Here is a 24816-nt window from a genome sequence, read left to right as displayed (position 1 = left end):
TTTTGTGTTTACTTCGTGCTTCCTGTTGCTCTTGTGTTGTGTCACTGATTTGCAAGGTTGCAAAGTCTGACTGGTGTACACATTTACATTTACCCATTGAAGAAATAACGAATTGTTAAAAAAATAAAAAAATAAAAAAAAAAAAAAATCCAGAATACATACCCCAGAATCACGACAGGCACGGTTACAGACATCTCATCCCTATGGAAAAAAGCCCACCACAGAGAGGCAGACTGGAGCGACGTAGCAATATTTTGAGGTGCACTTTTCTCTCCTGAGGTACAATAAGAATCAACACACAAAGAAGAAATATGAGAAAGCTGAAGCACATGGACAGTCATCCAGGAAGTAAGAAGCACTAGTCCCAAAAGCAGATCCTAACATCAAATAGCCTCTGTGAAGGAAACCCCAAGAAATCATTATAAAAAAATAAACAGATTGCGATTAAAGAGTCTCTGTATTATTGCACAATGATGATATAGTAATACAAGGGGAATGAAAACAAGTAGAAAAACAGGACATCCCTAACCAGGTCCTGCACTCAAAGCCTTAGGTTCATCTTGCAAGAAGTCCTCTGCCGCTTCGGTAGGATGGCTGTACCTTCCCCATGGCACTTCCATTTCTGTCCAAGAACCCTATATGCCATAATGCAAAGCTGAAAAAATCTTTCTGCTGCCAGGCTAGCTCTCATAACATTCCCACTGTCAGCTAGCCTCACTCATCGGATGAGGTGGTAGGTCAGCCAGTAGATTATTAAGGGTTGGAAGGCAGCTGCTGCCAAGGTGATGTACATCCGAAGGCGGTTTCTGGAGTTGTGGCTTCCACTGGCACCAATGCCATCTGCGGTCATGGTGGAGAGAATCTTCATCCTCAAGGAGCGGACCTGACAAAGACAAAAAGGTTTGTGAATTATCAGTCATTTTGGACATTGCATTGCAAATCAGGTGAAGAGTGACGAAGGAACAGACATGAAAAAAGTAGCTGCCACAAGCCGACCTCACAGAGCAAGGGGAGCATGTACAAGAGGAAAGCGAGCCTCCTTCAAATAAAGGACAGAAAAGAATCTGTGGTGATAGGGCATCTTGCAGTGCTGTACAGCAAAGGTCAGAACACTTCAGCTGCTCACATTCGTGCACAAAGAGAATGTGTACTGGCAGTCCAACGTGGACTGTTCCCTTTGCGCAGTGCCAAGGATGACTAGCAAATGCCTGGTCCAGCGGTACCTATACCAAGCTTAAAAAACGAAAAAGAAAATGTGGAAGAGACTGAACTACTGGTATTTTAGGTACAAATTAATTAAAATATTTCAGCACTTTGCGGCAGATTCAGAAGAGGTACACAAAGGCAGTACAGTATGCTCTCTGACTGACTAGGTACAGCAAGAGCAGCAACAGTGTAAAAGAAGCATTGGCGAAGCCAATAGATTTCGCCTTTGTTTTTTCTTTGGCTTTCTATTTTAATAACTGGATTAAAAATATTAGAAAAAGGTTATACTGTTTGTTTTAACCCCTATGGTGCCGTGGGTGAGCTGGTCTTGTCCAGGCACATGGTTCCCGAGTGCCTGGATAAGACCAGCTCGTCCTGAATTCAGCCCACGGGGTCCATGCCAGATTTTTTGCATAGCCACATTTAGAAAAAAGATGTTTCAGAAATTAGCATTTTTCTCATCTGGCATGGACCCGGCTCTCCAGGAGAGACTTTGCAGAACCCTGCCCTAAGTGTCTAGTTTTCAAAAATGCGTAGGTTTGGTAGGTTTCCCTGGGTGCCGGCTGAGCTAGAGGCCAAAATCCACAGCTATGCACTTTGCAAAAAAACACACCAGATTTCAATGTAAAAATGTGATGTGTCCATGTTGCGTTTCCTGTCACGAGCATTAGGCCTACACACGCAAGTGAGGAACCATTTTTATTGGGAGACTTGGGGGAACACGGAATAGCAAAACACTTTCAAAAGACTTTCTCTACATGTTTTCCTTCCAAATGTCGGACAGTGTGTACAAAAGACGTCTATTTGAGAAGTGGCCTGTAATTCACATGTTAGTATGGGCACCCCAGATTTCAGAGATGTGCAAATAACCACTGCTTCTCAACACCTTATCTTGTGCCCATTTTGGAAATACAAAGGTTTTCTTGATACCTATTTTTCAATCTTTATATTTCAGCAAATGAATTGCTGTATACCCGGTAAAAAATGAAAACCCATTGCAAGGTGCAGCTCATCTATTGGCTATGGGTACCTAGGGTTCTTGATGAACCTACAAGCCCTATATATCCCCGCAACCAGAAGAGTCCAGCAGACGTAAAGGTATATTGCTTTCAAAAATCTGACATCGCAAGAAAAAGTTAGAGTAAAACGTGGAGAAAAATGGCTGGTTTTTTTCACCTCAATTTCAATATTTTTTAATTTCAGCTGTTATTTTCTGTAGGAAACCCTCGTAGGATATACACAAATGACCCTTTGCTGAATTCAGAATTGTGTCTACTTTTCAGAAATGTTTAGCTTTCTGGGATCCAGCATTGGTTTCACACCCATTTCTGTCACTAACTGGAAGGAGGCTGAAAGCACAAAAAGTCATAAAAATGGTGTATGTCCCAGTAAAACGCCAAAACTGCGTTGAAAAATTGGGTTTTCTGATTCAAGTCTGCCTGTTCCTGAAAGCTGGGAAGGTGGTGATTTTAGCACCAGAAACCCTTTGCTGATGACATTTTCAGGGAAAAAACCACAAGCCTTCTGCAGCCCTTATTTCCATTTTTTTTTTTTTTTTAAAGAAAAAAACAATTGCTGTATTTTGGCTAATTTCTTGGTCTCCTTCACGGGAACCCACAAACTCTGGGTACCTCTAGAATCCCTAGGATGTTGGGGGGAAAAAAGGACGCAAATTTGGCGTGGGTAGCTTATGTGGACAAAAAGTTATAAGAAGGCCTAAGCGCGAACTGCCCCAAATAGCCAAAAAAAGGCCTGGCACCTGAGGGGGAAAAGGCTTGGCAGCGAAGGAATTAAAATTAGATAAACCATTAATAATTGTTTATGTTGTGATGTATGTAGAATTAATATGCAAGGGTTCCAAACTTGTAATTTGTACCTTATTTAATATGGCATTGTATTAGAGTATAGTAACGTATATTTAGTAAAGTGTCAATGCACCATTCAAATCATGCCCCTTTTAACTGCAGGATAACCACAACTGTGACTGCCTGTTTAGTAGAAAAATACAGTAACATTTGGTGTTTAGAGGAGCTGTCAACTTTTGGCTACGGTGCCACTGTACCTGCTCCACCATTCAAATCATGACCTTAACTGCACCTGTGATGGTATGTTTAGAAGAAAAGTTTTGTAATAACTTGTGTTCAGTGGTGTAAAGAAATGGCTCCCTGTTGCAGTTACCCCCCACTTTTTGCCTGATACTGATGCTGACTTGACTGAGAAGTGTGCTGGGACCCTGCTAACCAGGCCCCAGCACCAGTGTTCTTTCACCTAAAATGTACCATTGTTTCCACAATTGGCACAACCCTGGCACCTAGGTAAGTCCCTTGTAACTGGTACCCCTGGTACCAAGGGCCCTGATGCCAGGGAAGGTCTCTAAGGGCTGCAGCATGTCTTATGCCACCCTAGGGACCCCTCACTCAGCACAGACACACTGCTTGCCAGCTTGTGTGTGCTGATGGGAGAAAATGACTAAGTCGACATGGCACTATACCACAGGTGCCCCTACAGTGTCTAAGCAAAACCTTAGACATTGTAAGTACAGGGTAGCCATAAGAGTATATGGGCTGGGAGTCTGCCAAAAACGAACTCCACAGCTCCATAATGGCTACACTGAATACTGGGAAGTTTAGTATCAAACTTCTCAGAATAATAAACCCACACTGATGCCAGTGTTGGATTTATTAAAAAATGCACACAGAGGGCATCTTAGAGATACCCTCTGTATTTTACCCAATTGTTCAGTGCAGGACTGACTGGTCTGTGCCAGCCTGCTGCTGAGAGACGAGTGTCTGACCTCATGCGGTGAGAGCCTTTGTGCTCTCTGAGGACAGAAACAAAGCCTGCTCTGGGTGGAGGTGCTTCACACCTCCCCCTGCAGGAACTGTAACACCTAGCAGTGAGCTTCAAAGGCTCAAGCTTCGTGTTACAATGCCTCAGGGCACTCCAGCTAGTGGAGATGCCCGCCTCCTGGACCCAGCCCCCACTTTTGGCGGCAAGTCCAAGAGAGATAATGAGAAAAACAAGGAGGAGTCACTGGCCAGTCAGGACAGCCCCTAAGGTGTCCTGAGCTGAGGTGACTGACTTTTAGAAATCCTCCATCTTGTAGAAGGAGGATTCCCCCAATAGGGATAGGAATGTGACCCCCTCCCCTTGGGAGGAGGCACAAAGAGGGTGTACCCACCCTCAGGGCTAGTAGCCATTGGCTACTAACCCCCCAGAACTAAACACGCCCTTAAATTTAGTATTTAAGGGCTCCCCTGAACCTAAGAATTTAGATTCCTGCAACAACAAGAAGGACTGCCTAGCTGAAAACCCCTGCAGAGGAAGACCAGAAGACAACAACTGCCTTGGCTCCAGAAACTCACCGGCCTGTCTCCTGCCTTCCAAAGAACTCTGCTCCAGCGACGCCTTCCAAAGGGACCAGCGACCTCTGAATCCTCTGAGGACTGCCCTGCTTCGACGAAGACAAGAAACTCCCGAGGACAGTGGACCTGCTCCAAAAAGACTGCAACTTTGTTTCAAGAAGCAGCTTTAAAGAACCCTGCAACTCCCCGCAAGAAGCGTGAGACTTGCAACACTGCACCCGGCGACCCCGACTCGGCTGGTGGAGAACCAACACCTCAGGGAGGACCCCTGGACTACTCTACGACTGTGAGTACCAAAACCTGTCCCCCCTGAGCCCCCACAGCGCCGCCTGCAGAGGGAATCCCGAGGCTTCCCCTGACCGCGACTCTCTGAAACCTAAGTCCTGACGCCTGGAAAAGACCCTGCACCCGCAGCCCCCAGGACCTGAAGGACCGGACTTTCACTGCAGAAGTGACCCCCAGGAGTCCCTCTCCCTTGCCCAAGTGGAGGTTTCCCCGAGGAAGCCCCCCCTGGCCTGCCTGCAGCGCTGAAGAGATCCCTTGAACTCTCATCGACTAACATTGCGAACCCGACGCTTGTTCTAACACTGCACCCGGCCGCCCTCGCGCCGCTGAGGGTGAAATTTCTGTGTGGGCTTGTGTCCCCCCCGGTGCCCTACAAAACCCCCCTGGTCTGCCCTCCGAAGACGCGGGTACTTACCTGCAAGCAGACCGGAACCGGGGCACCCCCTTCTCTCCATTGAAGCCTATGCGTTTTGGGCACCACTTTGAACTCTGCACCTGACCGGCCCTGAGCTGCTGGTGTGGTAACTTTGGGGTTGCTCTGAACCCCCAACGGTGGGCTACCTTGGACCAAGAACTGAACCCTGTAAGTGTCTTACTTACCTAGTAAAACTAACAAATACTTACCTCCCCCAGGAACTGTGAAAATTGCACTGTGTCCACTTTTAAAAATAGCTATTTGTGAATAACTTGAAAAGTATACATGCAATTGAAATGATTCAAAGTTCCTAATGTACTTACCTGCAATACCTTTCAAACAAGATATTACATGTTAAATTTGAACCTGTGGTTCTTAAAATAAACTAAGAAAAGATTTTTCTATAACAAAACCTATTGGCTGGATTTGTCTCTGAGTGTGTGTACCTCATTTATTGTCTATGTGTATGTACAACAAATGCTTAACACTACTCCTTGGATAAGCCTACTGCTCGACCACACTACCACAAAATAGAGCATTAGTATTATCTCTTTTTACCACTATTTTACCTCTAAGGGGAACCCTTGGACTCTGTGCATGCTATTCCTTACTTTGAAATAGCACATACAGAGCCAACTTCCTACAAGTGGGGTTCCTAGAGCTTTTGGACCTGGTGCCACTGCGCCTGCTGCACCTTTCAAATCATGCTCTAATGCCTACAAGGCAACTGCACTTGTGATTGCCTGTTTAGTAGTAAACTTTAGCTACAATCTATGTTTAGAGGGGTTCTGACACCTTGTGGCACTAGTGACACTGCACCTTTCAAATCATGACCCTAGTGCCTGCAAAATAACTGCACCTGTGACTGCCGGTTTACTTGTAAGCTATAGCAATCAATGTTTAGTAGGGTGCCTAAAGCTTTTGTTCCCAGTCCCACTGCACCTGCTGCACCATTGAAATCATGACCCTAGTGCCTGCTAGTTAACTGCACTTGTGACAGCCTGTTTAGTAGTAAAATATAGCAATAATCTGCATTTAGAGGGGTTCTGACACACTGTGGCCCTAGTGCCATTGCACCTGCAGCACCATTCAAGTCATAACCCTAATGCCTACAAGGTAACTGCAGTTGTGACTGCCTGTTTAGTAGTAAAATATTGCAATATGTGGTGTTCAGGAGAGTTCTGACAACTTTTTGCCCTGATACCACTGTATCAGCTGCACCATTCAAATCATGACCCTAGCGCCTGCAACATAAATGCACTTGTGACTGCCTGTTACTTAGTCACTGAGAGAATATCAATGCAAAATAAAAAAAGTCACCCAATTTTACAGATGACTTATCTATGAAAATAGCAGTGGTAATTTAAGAAACTAACACAAATAATTACAACTGTAAATCATCAGAAATGTAATTATTAAGTAATGAAAAACAACATAATGAGCCCAATCGCGGCTTGCTGTGCATCTGCACTCTATGCTCCATTGCAAGATGGCTGACATCTTTACAAACATTTCAACGCGGATTGACTTGTGTTTAGTTCACCTTTTCATGTATAAACACTAACAAGTAATCAATCACCAAAAAAAACAGAAGGTGTACTTCGGCCACACTCAACATGATGGCAAAAGCAGAGCAGAAGAGCAGGAAGTGACCTGCTAGCCAATAAAAAACATATAAATTCAAGCGACGTTTGAATGAACAAACGGGAAGTTCAGGTTAGTAAGAGGCAAAGTAGGGGCTGGTTCTTAGTCCCTTTACAGAATTTTGTTTTTTGTAACATAAGACATCGCAAGCGCAGTGCAAGCGCTGTGCAGGCAAAACCTAAATATAGGTAAACCTGAAGCTGTGCTTGCCTGGGCACGCCACTTCTATGCTGCATGCATTGCAAGCAATGAGAAATATTGCATCCGCTTCATTGACCTAACCACTACATTTTAAGGTAACAGTAGATAAGTAGATTTAGAGGTAAGAAGATTAATTACACGCTTACCATTACAACATAGTGGTTAGAGTAAATGCACCCAGATAAGCATGCCTGCACTTCCAAATTGTCAAAAAGCAACGATTACCCACACAGTAAACATGATTCAAACCACTACGTTTAAGTAGGTTATCAACCCTACATTAACCTAGCCACTGTGTCTTCCTCAAAGACATAGCTAAATAAAGACACAAAAAGACAGGCACTTACTGTGAAGTACATGAGGGCACAGGAGGTCCAAGCCAGAGTGACATAATATCCATCAGTGCCAAAGATCAGCCCACCGAGGACCGAAAGTATCATTCTAGGAGGAAATTAAAAGGCAAAAAGAAACATTCAATGACAAATGAGACATGCATTTGTGAAAAATGCTAAGGTACTTAACATGTGAAGAGAACAAGGTTCCAAGATACAGCGGGGGCACAAGGGATATGGGGTGAGAAAAACAAAGAAGGTGAATTAGTGATTAAATACTTTAGGACAGTGTTTTTCCAACCTGTGGTCAGGGGACCCCTGTGGGGGGAGGGGGGGGCAAATTCCAATAAAGATACAGTGGGGTTCTACAGGCTACTGTAATGACAAAGTAGGGGCTCACAGAAGTCAAAAGGTTGGAAACTACTGCTTTAAGACATAATGCATTTGTGAAGACCAGAGGCCTGATGGACAGGTTCACTACATCAACACACTCACCCTACGTATTTATAGCCGCTGTAGGCAATAAGGTCAAATGTTGTGAGGTCGCTTTGCACAGTCACCAGGTACAAGCTGAGGAGGAGAGCAAACACTTCGATAATGACCCAAACAAGGGCAGTACTGGCACACAGCCCTAGCACCTCTGGAGAGAACCTGCAAGAGATAAAGGGGACGGGATCTGTGATCAAAAACAAGAGTCCAGCACATGTGGACAGAGCAGGTTATCTGCAACCTGAAAGCTGAAGAATTCCAGCACCTTTGGATGGAGGACAATGGAAGAGAGGGTAAGCGGGCGAGTTGGAGAAACAGATTTGGAAGAAATCAAGGAAACAATGATATGTTGGTGAGCACCCAGAAAATGCTTTATTTCCCTTTTTTTTTTTTTTGGCACCCAACAATTTCATATATGGTGTTTCAATACAACCCAAAAATCTATCTGTAAATCAAATCCCCAATAAAGCAGTTGATGAGTAATAATACAAACAAGGAGGAAAGAACAGAGTGCAACCATCGAATGAGGGAAGGGAAATGGAAGGAGGAAGGAAATACTTTTATGTGGGTATGTAGATACCAAGACTGTTACATTTGATGTTAAAGCTCTTTTAACCAAGAATCTCACGTTTTGGATCATCAGTCTTTCACTTTAGCTAGTTTGCAGAGTTGGGCATAACAGCATAGAGACTGAAGTGGCATGACAACCGAGAAATAGTAATTTGAGGGTTATAAACAAGTGGAAATCTCAAAACATGGCTGATGTGCTTCTACAGATCTTTTTCAAGTCAAGCAGTAGTATCCATGTGTATCTGTTTTTCATGAAAAACGTTACTTACCCGTAACAACTGATTTTCTGCTCCAGTAATCATTGATTCACATGATGTACCTATCCTCCCATCCATTGGTTTAGTCACAAGTGTATAGTCTGCTCAAGCGGCTTCTGAGGTTGTAGCTGTTGACAACTGGAATGTCTAATCAGACAAAAATAGAACACAGATTGGGGCACCACAAATTGCGACATCAGCCCCATCTTTCGTTGTGTTTTTCATTCTCTGTGGTGATGGTTGTATTTGGCCGTTTGTGATCTTTGGGTGGTCACCACCCTAGCCACAACTATTCATGTGAGCCAAGCAATTCGTTTATTGTGCAACATTATTCTGCTGTTTCGCATGCAGTGAATAAACGAGCAAGCAGTAGCTTATATTGTCAATGATTAGCAAATGATGCAGTGCTAGACATTTTAAGACCTGCCTATCCCACTTGTGATTATTAATGTTTGTGCATTGATAATGTAATATAAATATTTTTACACGGCTCAAATTACCTGCTGTCACAGAAAATGTAACTGCGGTCCCTTAAGCTGTTGAAGAATGGATTCTGTGTGATACGTGCAACTGTTTACCAACAGAAGTTCCATTCCTAGCTTTGCAAAGGCACTCCCCCTGGTTCCCATTCCCTTGTACCTCTGTCTTCCTAAAACCTCTATAATAGGAGTGTTTTTCTACAATCTGTTTAGAACATTTTCTTCGTTAGACTGAAGATGAGACACCACCTTCAATAAAAATCTTCGGTGGGTGGCAAAATATGGCTCATCAATATGCATGTGTATGAGAGGCTCTTTTAAGGTCTTAGGGCCGATTTAGATCTTGGTGGTGTTCTCGCCAAACCAGGGCAGCAAACCCAAGAACATCCTCAAGTCAACGGTGTTCCACCCGCCGCATTTAGATGTTACAATCCTGCAGTGTGTGTACTGGCTGCGGTTTGCTGACAGGTGAGGGGAGGGTGGGCGTGGGGGTGGTCACATCCCTGAACATCAGAAAACGGCTGTGGCTATGGAACAGAGTTACGTCTCACACACACACACACACACACACACACACACACACACACACACACTACCTTTGCCATATATGTCCCCCCATACACACTATTATCCATTGCCATTCCACCACAACATGAAGATGACACAAATCCAGTGATGTACTTCCATGACAACATACACTATTGACACTGCACCACACCCAACACCACTACACACATACACACACACCACAACTACACACTTCACGACGTCTGCCACACAACACACACCTGAATGTTGCACGCAGCAACACAACATACACTACAACATCAATGACATAGGCAAGTGGCACATACTCACACAGCCACATCACCCACTCCAGCTCCCTTCACCTCACCCAATCGCGCTCGTGCACACACATACACTTATTGAAGCCCCCCCAAAATCTGCCAAGCCAGAAGTGGAGATCAGATCGCCACATTTTGCTTGGCAGTAAGGCACCTCCAAATCTGCACGGCAGTAAGAGGGGTTGGGGGTACCTTGCCAGCCACAATTTCCTATAACACTATAAGCTAACAATACATCTCGATATAGACATTGCATGTGCAGTCTAGTAGGCAAGACCTAAACATTCCAATACCATGTTAAGACAGTGTCTTTTTTTAATCTTTTAAGCCTGCCCTTATAGCTCCAGTCCTCAATAAAGGACCAAACCGATGTTTTTTTACATGTATGCAAAGCTGCCAGGCACACACAGACTTAACAGCACTATCACTTAAATGCAGAAGTTGGTGGCTGAAGATAGAGCTATCTAGCCTATGTCCTAATTTTCAAGGCTAAGCAATGACGAAGTACATAATTTCCATTGTGGTTCACTATATGTAAATTTAAGTTATGCAAGTATTCTGAAAATCTGGTGGAGCTCTGGCCTTCCTCGACTTGCAATGGACACACAGGTTCTGGATTTCCTGAGTGATGTACCTTTGTAAGTGATAATTGTTAGGTACACGCCAGGTTACAAACCTCTGCTAGTTCTAGGAGTATCATTTTCTGTGCCTTCCTTGGTACTTGTGTGTGTTCTTTTATAAATGTAAATACTGTATTATGACTTCAGGAACCAAACTACTGAGTTACTAGAGCAGCAGTTTGTATGCAGGATCCTATCTTACCTCACTTATCATAGTACGGTTGCTTGGGGTTCCTGTGTAATGTATGGCCATCTGCACAAGTTGTGAACAACAACTGTGGCTCATTCATTAGGGCATTTGCCCCTCGACCACCATGTGGAGTTTTCAAAATGGGTTCAGCTGACCCTTGCTTTGAATAAGGCAGACAGACATGGAAGATGAGTTGAGGAAACCAAAAAAAAAAAAGAATTAAAAATACACAAAAATAAAATTAAAAAAAACCAGTAACTCTAGCCTTTTTTTTACTCATCCTAGGGTACGGTACGATGGGTCAGCTTTACAATCCAGCCCAACTAAGTAAATAGATGGGAAAGGGTTGGCTCATTGAGATGTCAGTCTTTCACTGAGCTAGACCTCCCTGTTATCGCCTACTTGTGAAGGACCGCACTGCTGAGGGTTTGAAATGGATTGTTAGAGATAGGCCGCAATGCTTACACTCCTGCATCACACTGTGCATGAATTCAAACACTAGAGTCACAAACCTTGAGTACACAATAGGTTAAGACCAGGATATAGGATTACATAGCCACATAGTAGAAGCAGTAACCAACAAAGTATATAAGTCATGTGATATGATGACCATACTCTACCTCAAAAGAATCATGGTACCCTCCTGATTGCTACAAAGTAGGCAGTTCAAGTTAGATTCTCGTAAGAATGCCCCTCTTTGGAAATATAATTTTTCTATTTGCCATAGAAATCAGTTAGCTTTAAGTCAAGATGGTAAATGCATAAAGTTAATTGTATCCTGCAAGAATGTTCTAAGGTTCAGTGGTTCTCATTGAACACAAGTTCTGGCCTAGATGATTTGTAGGAGAAACAACCCTTGCCGAATTCACCATTCTAACAACACATTCAGCTGGACAGCACAATCTCTACAAAAGAGGACCTCCCAGCACACTAACTAGCACTCTGACCTCCAGCTAATGCCTGCTGTAACAGAATGCACAGCTCTGCGTCAAGGTTCGTTGGGGAGTATGTAGGACCAAGTCCCTTGAAACCACCAGCCGAAGCTTTAAAAAAAACTGACATTTAAGGAATATTTTGGTATCCGCCAAACCCAGTTTTACAACAGATCATTGCTGGATCCAAGCTTCACTATTTTCTAAGTAACACTTCTTAGTCTGAGCCACGTCAAGCTGGACCACAAAAAGGTTCTAGTCCAAAGCCCGTGCAAAGCCAACTGAAATGACCAGCATCTGACAGATATTAGACTCCACCCTCTTTTCCTTAACAAGTCTGTGACGAGGACACCTTGAGGAAGCCCCGGGCTTGCAAGCCAGAAGGGGGCGAAACAAGACGTGGCTGTGTTGTACTGTGTGTGGGGGGGGGGGGGAGAAACAAGACACACCTACATCTTAAAGATAAGACTGAAAGAAAGATTTTTAAACAGAGTTGAAAGACTGAACGAAGACACACATCTGAACCAGATGGCAGAGAGTAAACAATCTCATAAAGGAGTCAACGCCCATACACAGCATCACCGAGAAGGTGTTACTCAGTCCTGTGACACAGAAAAATGCTTCTTCTTCGAAGAAAAAGAACTTGCAGCACTCCAGACCCAACACTAGATGGCAGTAATTGGTATGCAGAGCAAATGTACCTACAGCAACACATGCCAAATACTTATTTTGTCTCTTCCATCTGATTTTTCTTCAAACAGTTCTCAATAAACTAGTCACTGTCAGCCTTTGGGACTCTAGCCCGCCTGCATTCTTTTCAAATAATTTGTTTAGCTCCAAGAACAGTAGTTCATGTACTTGTAGTTAGAATATGGGTTTATCTTGATTAACGCTGGCAATATCCAGCTTCTTGCTAATTACTTCATACACAGATCATTGCATTTATGTTGCCACTAATGCTGGTCCATTTTATATGTGCAACTAAAGGGTCTATCTGTCTGCTCCCCTCCAGCAGATCAGGGAACCATTTAAGTATAACGCTAGAGGGTCATGACCACTTTGTCTCGCTAATACCATCATGTCTTTCATTGCATACCATAAGGGTATATTAAGTAGTACATCATTAGTGTTACATCTTTAAGATCCTCTCCTAAACCTAGGAGCCGCCATGCTGTCTGAAGGAGTGCATCCGCTACAAGCAAGACATTAAAGTATAAGGAAAGGTCATTTAATAGCAAGTCCAATTTTGAAGGATTCTTTCTCGGGGTGTTAGCAAATCCATTATACCACAGGAATCATTCTTTTCCTTGGCTACCTCCAAATAAATAAATTTTCATGGCTCGAATGAACTATTTGTAATTATAATTTAGGGAGATACTGACTTCCCTCTATGTGAACTTATAAAAAAATTCCCCAGATAGTTTAATGTTACTGACTCCAGGGAACAGGAAGTATTTCTATTCTATGCATGAAGTAGAAAAATGGTCGTCTTGATTTTTGAGGCAAAACCTTAGGGCTAATATGTTGAGACTCAGTGGGAGTTTGTTCTAGGGTGCAAGACAAAGATGTGTTAATCCATCTGCTTAGGCCACCCGATGGCCGGCCAACGTTTTTTTTTTTTAAGCAAGCACTTGATAAGTTTCTATTCCCAATATATGCCTCGCAAGTAACCAACGTTTCTTGAAACATGCAAACATCAAAAGAATCTATCAAAATTCACCAATCCTTGTCATTCAACTTTGACTTTATACCAGACCGATTTCAAGTAATCATGGCAACAGTTTATTTATGCAGTGGAAAGGATCTATAGATTTACCAACCTCTTCCCTATAGTCTAGAAGTGGGTCTTGTGGAGAGGCACAGTGAATAAGGGGAAATCCCATTGGACACTTGAATTAATCGAGGAGTCACCCCCCCTTACCAACTTTACAAGTTGTGCCCCTTGGCTCACCAAATTCATTAGGACATCCCTTAGACCCAGAACAATAGGATAGTACAAAATAATCGTATCTATATTGGACATATATTCTACCCACAAAATCCTACTTCTGATATTGCTATAATGGCTTTAGTCAGAGAGGTGTATGGGGGTGGGGTGGGGTGGGGGGGGGGGGGGGGGGGGGGGAGGGGGAGGGGGAGGGTAACTGCAGCGTTGATTTATTACATGGTTAATTTCCCCTTGGTTGAGTCACACTGGCCCAATATCAAGCTGCCTGGGACTGTTAGACAATGAAATAGCCGAGAATGTTTCAGTGATAGTTTATTTACAGTTTAGATAATTTTGTGAACTCTGGCTGCATGCTAGCTGAGTTCTATTCTCTTTCGATTGAGAACAATTGACACTTTGGGAGGAGAAAGATTGATGGCGGACCGAAGAGGTTCATTAAAGTAGGTCTCAATCATGTGATAATATCAAAGTTGATGGAGGTAACTGAAGGTGAAATCTCTTCCTAAGGAGACACTACACATCTGCAGCTGTGAAAAGGCAGGTTAATGAATGTTATTGCTTTGGTTGTGGGAGTCAGTATTGGCAAGGAATTTATTAGAAAAATGTTTTGCAAAACATATTCCTTCTGGGCTGGCACAGTTAATGGCATCTAGGTATAAAGAAAGAGGCACAGGTAATTATCTAGATTCTCAAGGGGTTTTAAGATTGCCTCCCTTTGTATCTTTAATGAGACCAAAGATCAGAGTGTGTGTATAAGCCAATGATATCAGATCTTATTGGGGAGTTTAATAGGTCAGTGTGGATTACTGACACCACATTCACAGCAACACCCACCACAGGTATGCTTCTTTCCATTAATTATAATTTGGCCATGTGTGCACTATGATTACCATGCAGACAAACGCTAGAACTTCCCCATCTACAAGGAAGTTTTATTCATCACTCACACCAGAACATTTTTTCCAAGTTTAATCACCTCTTGTTTGAGGATACTGTATTAAATTTCAGATTGCTCAACCCCTACACCCCCTTACCCTGCCAGCATTAGACTGGGTATGGCAAACATTATACAACAGCTTTGGCTTCAGGTAGCTGGCACCATCGGACAATACAGCTTTGGCCCACCTACGGAACTGGAGACACATAGGTGGCACCACTTTTCACAGACATCAGTTTTCACCATGATTATTTAAGCACCTTCAGACATTGAGCTTAACAGACAAAATCATGAAGTTGACCGTGTGCAATTAGCTTGGGCCCCTACTACCTCCTAAAATCCAATTCACATAATGAGGAGAAGGGCAGGAGGTAAGGATTCTGTAGTTAACTACCAGAAATAGCATTACCAAAGGTAAGCACCTGGTTCTTCTCTCTTCCAGGGATCTCACTATTTGAATCAGCATCAAAGCAGTAACACCCCGATGGTTGTCATGCAGGACTTCTGTAAAGTCCACTCCTTAGATGTACTGAGTGGTAAAATGAATGCTCCTGCAAACCAAAGTCGATATAGTAGTCCCTAGCAAAGAGAATGACAGACTCTGAAATAGTAGCTTGACAGATGTCCAACATCAGATCATCTTTAACCAAAAACATAGTCTCAAGCCTTTGTCCTGGTGGGATGAGCCTTCATGGGGCTCCTTTGGAGCCCAGACACCTTACACTGTGATGCAAAGGACAATCCAACTTGGCACCAAAAAAATAAAATAGTTTCATTCACCTGTTGCTCCTTAGTTTTATCATTGTTGTAGAAACTAAGCACATTGTTATGATCTAACAGGTAAAGTCTCTCCTCTTCCTGTAGAGGAATATGGCAGACAGAAAAAACAAGCTGTGAGGGACTACCCTACATGAAAAGGAAACACCCCTTTTGGAAGAAAGGATATACTAAGTTGTCTCTGGGTGCAACTGTGCAAAGGGTACACATAAAAAAAAGGTAAGAACCAAATTAAGGTCCCATTGTGCTGTGGCATAATGAAATAAAGAGCAAGGGGAGACATATGAAAGCCCTAATAAGAAACATCACAAGGGGTGACTTGAATTAGGAAGGCTGATGAGGTAAACAAAGGGCTAAAAGGGATGATAAGCAACATTCAATTATGCCCACAGAAAAGCCTTCAAAGCCACAGACAAGCCTAAGGGGGAGGGCGCTAGGGTAATAATCAAACCACTTGTGAGGATAGAAAGGTTGACCCTCTTAAACCCACCACAAAACAAGCCTAGACCAGGAGCCGGATAGATTGACTTGGTGGAAGGAACGTTAGCAGCTAAAATCATTGGCAGAATGTCAAAGCCACTAGTTTGGTTGTGCTCCGTTACAAAGCATGGAGGTGTACTTTTGAAAGGGTATGAATGCAATACTCTGCTGTCATATTGGGATAGTAGGTCTTTTCACAGGTGCAACCAAGGTGAAGAGAAGATGTTCAGATCGAAAACTTCATGGTATCAGACACTCTGAGCCCAATCTGGGGCTATCAAAATAAGCTGTGCAGTCCTTCCTGATCTACTTCAGTTCCTGCTGGATCAGCGCTAGATGCCAGAATGCAAAAAGGATGTCAAAGTCTCACCAAAGGCAGAAAACCTCTCCCAGAGAGCTTCAAGGAGAAAACTCCAGGGCAAAAAAGGCTGAACAATGAGCATTCCCAGCAATAGTGAGAAGAACTAATAACGGCATGCCCCACTGGGTGAAGAATACCTGAGGCACATCTGGGAGCAGTGATTGGCAAGAGGATGCCTGCTGAGTTAGTCCACCCTGACATTCAGGTGAACAACAGAAAGATCTTGTAAGACTCAGCCACATCATCAGGAGCCCTAGGCAGAGGGCAGGAGCCAAAACACTACAGTATCCTATGGAGCACCACATGGTGGATGAAGTGTCAGAATCTGGATAGACCTGCTCACAAAGGAAGGCTGAAAGACCTTGTGAGCAGGGCTGACTGGGAAACAGCAGGCTTCTGTAATCAAGGACCCAATCTTTAACAGTATGCAAGGTTATTTGGAAGGAAATGGGAGAACGGCATCAGATGTACTGATATTATAGCAGGAGCTTAACGTGGTCACTAGAGAGACTGTAGCACCTATATGGGAGAAGACTCAAAGATGTTATTTTGTAGATAACATTACACTGGACGTTCTCTAATGCAACATTAAAACATACAACTTCTGAGATGATTTTTAGGGGAAAATTGTTTACTTTCAAGAAACAACTGGGTAAATCAAAAACACAAAAGAGGAGCTAACATGCATCCCTGTTTTAGGGCATTATGAGTTAATATCTTTGGTGGTCAACCCCTTGTCTCCGCCCATAAGAACTCTGCACAAAGTACGCAGTGCAACTATTATCCTCAGTAAAGTGCTAGGAATCCCCATTCTCACAACTTTCCTCCACAAGGTGGGTCTATCAACCCTAACGAAAACGGTTGCAAAATCACACAGCATACCACTTGCAATTTGGTCACCACATACTTATCAATTAGTGATAGATAATTTGCAATCACTAACTGTTTGGTCCGAAAACCCGCTTGGACATTTGGTATCACATCCCTAGAAAAAGCCCAGGCCTTAACCTGATCCAGGATACTGGAGGAAAAGATCTTCCCTGTTGCATCAAGAAGTACAATTTGACAGTAGTTGCAAGGAGATCGGCATGTGAAGAGGGACCACTATGCTTCTTGACCATGAACTTGGGATGTTTCCAGTTTCATAGCAATAGGAAAAGAGTGGAGTAAGGAACTTACTCCAGGCTTCTGGGTCACTCTGTAGTACTTTATGGGTATCTTATCAGGGCCCATTTGCTGCGGAGGGTCTTGCTTTCCTTATAAATGACTATCAGGTTCGTACTGGGGGCTGTAACATGTTGGACGTGCTCCAGAGCTGGCATGCACGCAGTGGACTGCCCGCTGACAGGCTGGGAAGGATTAGTCCCATACAATTCGGAGAAGTAATTTATCCATTCCTTCTGCAGAATGGGAATTGCAGGTGCCTTTTTCCTGCTACCCATTAACTTGGAGATGAGCTACCAGAAGATTTTACTATTTTTGGTAAAGCTGTTTGATGCAGTGCAGTCCCGTTTTTATCCATGATGGCTCTACTAGTAGTCCAGCAATGTTTATTTTCTTTCTTCCGCAGAGCCCAAATGTCCTTGACCCCTGAGCCTGAGAAGGCAGTGAATTAAAGAGGTGAATTTATTATTCTTGCATGCAAGTTCAACTTCTGGGGACTCTCTTTTCTTGGGTGCCTTAAAGTTGGGAGTTGCGGACATTCTCTGAAGCACAAGACGGCTTTGGAAAGTCTCATCAAAAGTTAAAGCTGGATTACTTCTTTCAGATACTTGATACAACTGCTGTGAAATAATTGCTGCATTCTCACCTTGGTAATATTTGTGAAGCTCTATATAATTCTGCCCCGTTTACAGGCCATTGAAGCCTCTTCATTTCCTTCTGCTATGGGCCACAATGATGTATTGTGCAGATTTAGCTCACGTTCTGAATATAGCATTGGATGGTCACTACTTTGAACGCATTTTGCTATAAGGAACTGGAATTTCTGATAGAGAGCGTGGCTGGTTATGATATAATCCAATATGGAAAGCCAGTGACCCCCCACCCCCTTACTAGTGAAGGCTGCCAGAAAATGCCCTTCCATTTACTATCAATCCAAATATTCTGTTCTGTGATTCCACTAGTATTCTTCCATGTTTATCCGCCTTAATGATAGCCGGAAAAACTGGATCAGGGAGTGACCAGGCTTCTTCGTGATCCTTATTTTTATAAGCTTTTAACATGGGATTGGAGATTTTGGCATTGAAGTCACCCATTATTAAAGTTTGTGAGTTGCCGCCTGACTTGAGGGTAGATTCTATTAAATCAAACATCAATGTATATGTTAAATAGAGTGTCAGCTGAAGGATCACTTAATTTAGGGAGATTTATTTTGATGCACTGTATATTGCTTCATGGGAGATGGACTATTAAAATCTCACTGTATCCCTACTGTTAGTAGGACGTAAAGACCTCCCTTTGCATGTCCTTGTCTGACTCTTGTGGCAGGGATATCAATGATAAAATAACAGTTCCAGATCAATTTAGCTGTGGGCAAAGTCTCTTGAATGTAAATAATTACAGGGAAGAATATAGACAAGTCGGATAGCTTTGATGCTTCCCATCCGGCAATATTCCAGGACATAACTGAGATATTATTGTTAAAGGAGAGTTTAAAGCCCCCGCTTAAGTTTGTTTTAGTTCAGGAGCCATGCACAGGAGACGTCCGCTTTTGTTTTATCCTCTGTGGGCAGACTAGGATTCCAAATCTGTCTACCACCAACTTCAATATGGATGGTTAGTGAATCCGCAAATACATTGCTGTACTTGTCACCTGAATGACTATGCGGAAAAAACATGTGCTTTACTCCCCAGTCTGGCACATACATGATGCAGGAGATTTGTGGTGAATGCCCACTACGTCAAAGCATTTTATGTGGAGTCTTTCACTTTTTAGAAACACTACTCGAAGAAATCACGCTGGACCAGAATTCTACCAGAGCTGTGGTTGAGTCTTGGATATTGGGGAAACATACAAATTTTATTTCATAGGAAGTGAGAGATTGGAGTTGAAGATTATGCAGAAGGTTTACAATTCTTTGTCGATTTCAGGGATTATTCCCATTTGGAAAAGGTCCGATAACTCACGGACACAATACAAGTTTTTTTTGCTGGATTTGTTGACGAAGACCCCTCAATACAGCTTTTTGCCAATGCTGGTTGTGTAGGGCGTTGGTTTTCCTGTGAAGACTTACAACTCAAATGTTGGGGCCTGAGGATTTAATTGCTAGGGTGAAAAGACATGCTTGAATCTTGGGTAGCCTCTGTTTTCACCATATTTTTATTTATAGGCCCTCTTCGTCCCTTTAGCTCATCACTTGTGGGGGCGCCCTACTGCGCCAATTTTAATTTGCGAGACACCAGCTTTGTGATTCTGCAATTTATACTCATTTTCCTTGCAGGCTTCTTTGTTTTTGCCTTAGTATTGTTGGTGGACCGTGAATCAATTTCTTGTGTGGATGAACAGGACAACAGGAGACCTTTTGAGGACCCTGCTTCATTAGCTCGATTAAATATCGGGTAACAAGGAAGGGAGACTTTCCCAGAGCTAGTCTCCGAATCAAGTGAAGATTCTGAAAATAGCCTACGATGAGAATAGACTATTCCTGCCTTGTCCCCTTCATCTCCCCCCCCACACCCCTCCTTCGGGGATCTCTTACTTGTGAGAGTTAAGCTTGATTTGTTTGGGTATATCCCATAAGAATTGTGATTTGTGGCCAGCTACGGCCTCAATTGTGGGTACTCCCGCTCAGAGGTCATTCCTTGCGGCTGTGGACAAGCCACTTTGATGCCTTAGGAACTCTAGCATTGTGGTCTGCATTTCCAATGAGTGGTCAAAGTTTGAAAAAAAAAAAAAAAACACCACACAACCGCTAACACAGTGAGTATAGATTGAATTACCGATTTGCAGAGATTGGAGAAACTCCGATAATTACATGCTCGTTAGCAGGATGAAAAGGTGTCCGAAGACGAAAATCCAGATAGTGAGAAAGGTTGTCTTCAAGTTCTGATACCTTACTTGGGGTACTATTAAATATTTCAAAAGTCCCTTTCAATGGTTTGCTCCCAACTGACCAAGGTAGATGACTCAAGTTTATATCTGGTAGTGTGAAATCCGTTGGTGAAGTTTGAATTAAAGCAGCCTGGAGAATTGTCCGCTGGTTACTTAATTTGATGGAAAGCCAATACTGCTACTTTCTATATTTTCTTTGGCTTTTAGCTTGTGATCCGCTACGCCAGTTATTGTGGAATCAACTGGATCTTCACCAATCGCTGCAATACTTCCTTTTGTCGTTTGTCCATTTCCGCTGATTGAGGAAGAGATTGCAGGGAAGAATTTAGGGATCTCGGTTAGCCTTCAAGTACACCGATGTGCGCAGAGGTCTGCTTGCTTCTCCTCATTGATTGTGTTGTCCCCAGGCTCTTCACTACTATGATGAGGTTTCTTAGCTTTTTAATTGCCATAATGGAGTGGTAGCTGCCCCCCCCCCCCCCCCCCCCACCAATTAGGATATAATCACAGCATTCACTCACAGCAGAGAAGTGCTTAGAAGTCATTTGTGGGAAAGGGCAATTTTCACTAACTAAGAACTGTGTAAGCCTCGAAGATGAGCTTAGGTTGATTAGCACACAAGGCCAGTAAGTGAATGAAGACCAAGGGAGAGAGGCCAAGGGTAAGTGGGGCCGGGAGGGAGGGGGGGGGGGGGGGGGGGGGGGGGGGAAAGAGGAGAGCACGTGGCAGAGGTCAAGCCTCACAACAGACCTGAGCAGATATGTGGATCTAAATGGGTTATTCTTACTGCATTATTACTACAACCTGCATGTTATTCCCCATTCTGGACTCACCCTTACAGTGCACTTTTACCAGGCCACTGCAGGTTTTACCACACAATGAGGTATTAATGCACAATATTTGATTTCCACAACCTGTGATTAAGTTATTGTATAGAATGGATGGTCTTAAAAAAATCTTCTCAATAGTATTTGCTCCACTGATTTTGAACCATTAACAAATGCCAATGTTTTATATTTTGCCTTTGACCCATTGATTTCCTGCCAAAATCCTGATACGATCAATATCTCACATCATTTGCAAGTTGGGAGGAGCAGAAATGTATGAAACAATTCCGGACGCACAGAGCTTCCACTGTTAAACTGGACCGTCTCACAGACAACGCACAGTTTCTACAGTTAAGCAGGTATGGCAGGGTAAAGACAAAAAGATAAAATACCAAGTCATCATTCAGAAGGGACCAACCTTTGCTGTATCCCCAGAGCCATCCCAGCCAGCAAGATGTAGGTGATGAAGGCCATTGCTGAGAACAAGAGATAAAAAAAAAAACAATGTTGTGTTTGCATATGTTGGTGTAGAATTAAATGCATTTGAATTACACAGTGCCAAGTTATAACAAAAAAACAGCAAAAAAAAAAGGGCAAAGAATGAATCAATAAGGAAGAAAACTTAAAACAGGATGATAATGTTAAGAAGACCCAAACTGCATGCAGAAGAAAGACTTCAGAAAAAATGAACAAAAATGGGAAAATGAAGAATGCCAGTCAATAAAAGATCGGTGAAATGTCAGAGGAACAATGAAAACCCACTGGATACTCACTGGGGATGTACAAGTCTGGAGCATTTACGTCATTACGCGGCGTCAAAGGCGAGTCGCGGTTATATCGTACCTCCCAATTCTGAAATAATAAACATTTCATCAGACAACCAGAGGCAAATAGCTTCGAGTAACAATATGAAATGTAATATATGAAGCTTGTTAAGATGGTCTGCCAGTGGCGGCTGTCAGGTAACTATTTCCTGCATCATCAAGAATTATGGGATGTGTTTTTGTATCACCCAATACGTAAAGCAATCTGAACTGTATCTTGTATACTAACTGCAGCAGGCTTATTGTCCAGTTCTTTTTTGACATCCCAACATTAAAAACAACATAGAAAACTATTCTTCTTGCAAAGAGGATGTATAATGTACCTGCACTCTCAATCACTATTGTCTCTTAATTTTAAGGACTTCTAAGCCCTTAGTGTACCTTTGATTTTTAAGTCTACAGTTTACCTTTGATTACTACCAGTATCTTTCTTTGCATTGTCCCACAGTATGGCCGAACAATGTATAGTTAAAGAGATCAATACACTAGCACCCAACACAATGCAGAAATAGCTTTCACAGGGCTCAATTTTACACAAATACCACCTTCTACAGAGCTTGTTAGAGTAGAGAAAACTATTTTTAAGCAAGACAACAAATACATGCCATATAGTTGAGAAGGGGCATGCCTAAAAGCACAAATTACCACTAAACGCACAACATGATAAAGTAGAGAGAACACCCTTGAGCATCTCACATTCTTCTACAATCACCCCATACCAACACACAACAGAACACGTAAAAAAGGAACTCATAACTACCCTGTATAATCCGGATAAGCCTGCAGACAGATATTAGAGCTCCACAATACCGCTCAATAATACTCTAGTTAACATATACATACAAATATGGTGGACAAAGTGCAAGTCATAAAACCCCTTTATCAGAAATTAATCTTGAACAAACCGCCGGTCCACACCAAAAACCCTTATATCATATCCAGTTATTCGAAACAAAGCAAATGTCTCGACATTGTAAACCATAATCTGAAGGAGGCAAACACCACCAGACTCCAACCTGACATGGTATCCCTAAAACCAGGGCAAGAATGTATCAAACTCATTGGCTGTGCAAGGCCATCCCTTGGCAGAAGGTGTACCCTATAATTACTGTAACTTAACATTTTGTAGTATATATGCTCTGATATTTATAAAGGGCAAACCTAGTTGAAGAGTAATGAGAGGCTGAACATAGGGGGCGGTGACGATACAACAGCATTACATTAAGACAGTTTTACGTTGTTCTGATTTACATTTCACACACACACAACTGCATATTTTTGGCACAGACTCAAAAGTCTACAGGTGAATCATTGTCTCCATGTACAGAAATTAGGACCCCTTTTTCAAACTCAGTTATGTGGACACTAGACCATTTGCTATATTGTACTTAATCGTTTAGCCATCTGCTGCTTCAATAAGATGTCTTACCTACCTTAAAAAAACGCAGGTTCTTCTCCACTAAAGTAAAGGAAGCCAAGACTCGCTTGGAAAAGCAAATGGGCCATATTCATGAAGCTATATCTTGTTCCTTAACTAAACACTTAAATCTGTCCTACACTAAGGCGCCTCTACCCCCAGTGCTGAATGGAATCACCCACTGGAATCTTATTTCACTGAACTCTTAGTAGGCTCGTGACTCACTGCGACGCAGCAGGTAAATTGTGCAGTTATATCACTTTCAATGCATGTTCCTCCATATCACTTTAAGGATCAGTTAATTGCTCATTACCTTTCATCTGTAACTTTTGGTAAAAATAAACAATTACTTCTGAACAGATTTTTCAGCTGTTCATTTTTCAAACTCTTATGCTTGCATATTCTGCCACCACAAGGTACGAAATCAGGAGAGTCTACAAAAACAAAGTCCTCATGTTTCACTAAAATGGGGGTCAGTTAATCATACCATCACTACATGTAATTTTAAGTGATGGTTATGTAAAGCACATTCATTCCTTCAGGCGAGTTTGCGTTTATAAAACTGTAAAAACAAGAAAATAGTCACGGGGACTGAAGCTATTTGCCTACAATAAGGGGACATCAAGTTGGTGGCAAGACTCAAACCCAGTTTCCTTGTTTCAAAGTTGATAGCTCTGTTACTAAGTCACTGATCGCCCTAGTAGGGTAAGTTGAAGTTTTACTCTTGCATGAAGTATATGGCACATCACTTTGCCAACTGTATTTCATCAATAACATTAAGGCTAAAAATATTAACTATGGCCATTTCAATTATGCTAAACTGTACTGAAAAAGAAATGTTCATACACATGTAATATAGAGGCGTGGGTGACATGACCCATCAGGCCCCACAGTGTTGGGAGATCTATTGCAGACTAAACAGCATAAGTCCTTGACACCACACAACGTAAAGCTCTCTTCAGGCGATACCTACAATAGCTAGAAGGGCATCTTTTTCTTTTGTACAGCATGAGTGAAATGGCTGTGGAAGAAAAGCGCTGTATGGAGTGCCAAAATTCTGTGTGCTGGCAGCTGTTTCGTTCGTTGTTCTAGCAGCTGTTGTAGAGTTGATCGTAGGTGAGTATCGATCACTTCTGTTCAGGTTCCCCATGTGGTAAGCGGACATTTTTATTGGAGGACGTGCGACACCTAGTGGCCATTGCTGCCCTCTGCCATTGGCAAAGCCAATAGTCTTGTTCTTCCCATATGCAGATGGAATACGTTTGTCATACACATTGGAGAGCCTATAGTTTCTGTCTTGCATCTATTAGGAGAATGTCTGTCCTAGTGCCATTGACAAAGGCCATTGCTTTCATCCAGAA

The 24816-nt window shown here is 42.7% G+C and overlaps 1 protein-coding gene across 1 annotated transcript in view; it reads right to left on the bottom strand.

The window, feature by feature from the left end:
• Nucleotides 1-438: 438 nt before the first annotated feature.
• YIF1A (Yip1 interacting factor homolog A, membrane trafficking protein) overlaps nt 439-24816 on the bottom strand; it is a 103013-nt gene continuing 78635 nt past the window's right edge. Inside the window, exons 5-9 of the mRNA XM_069207923.1 lie at nt 21988-22066; nt 21633-21690; nt 7944-8099; nt 7464-7557; nt 439-883 (exon numbers count right to left, since the gene is read on the bottom strand). Coding sequence (XP_069064024.1) covers nt 719-883; nt 7464-7557; nt 7944-8099; nt 21633-21690; nt 21988-22066 — 552 coding nt within the window. The 3' untranslated portion in view covers nt 439-718. The remainder of the gene's footprint in view (nt 884-7463; nt 7558-7943; nt 8100-21632; nt 21691-21987; nt 22067-24816) is intronic.

Source organism: Pleurodeles waltl, chromosome 9, assembly GCF_031143425.1.
Source record: "Pleurodeles waltl isolate 20211129_DDA chromosome 9, aPleWal1.hap1.20221129, whole genome shotgun sequence".
NCBI classification, from domain to species: domain Eukaryota; kingdom Metazoa; phylum Chordata; class Amphibia; order Caudata; family Salamandridae; genus Pleurodeles; species Pleurodeles waltl.
This window is presented reverse-complemented; position numbering and strand designations above follow the sequence as displayed.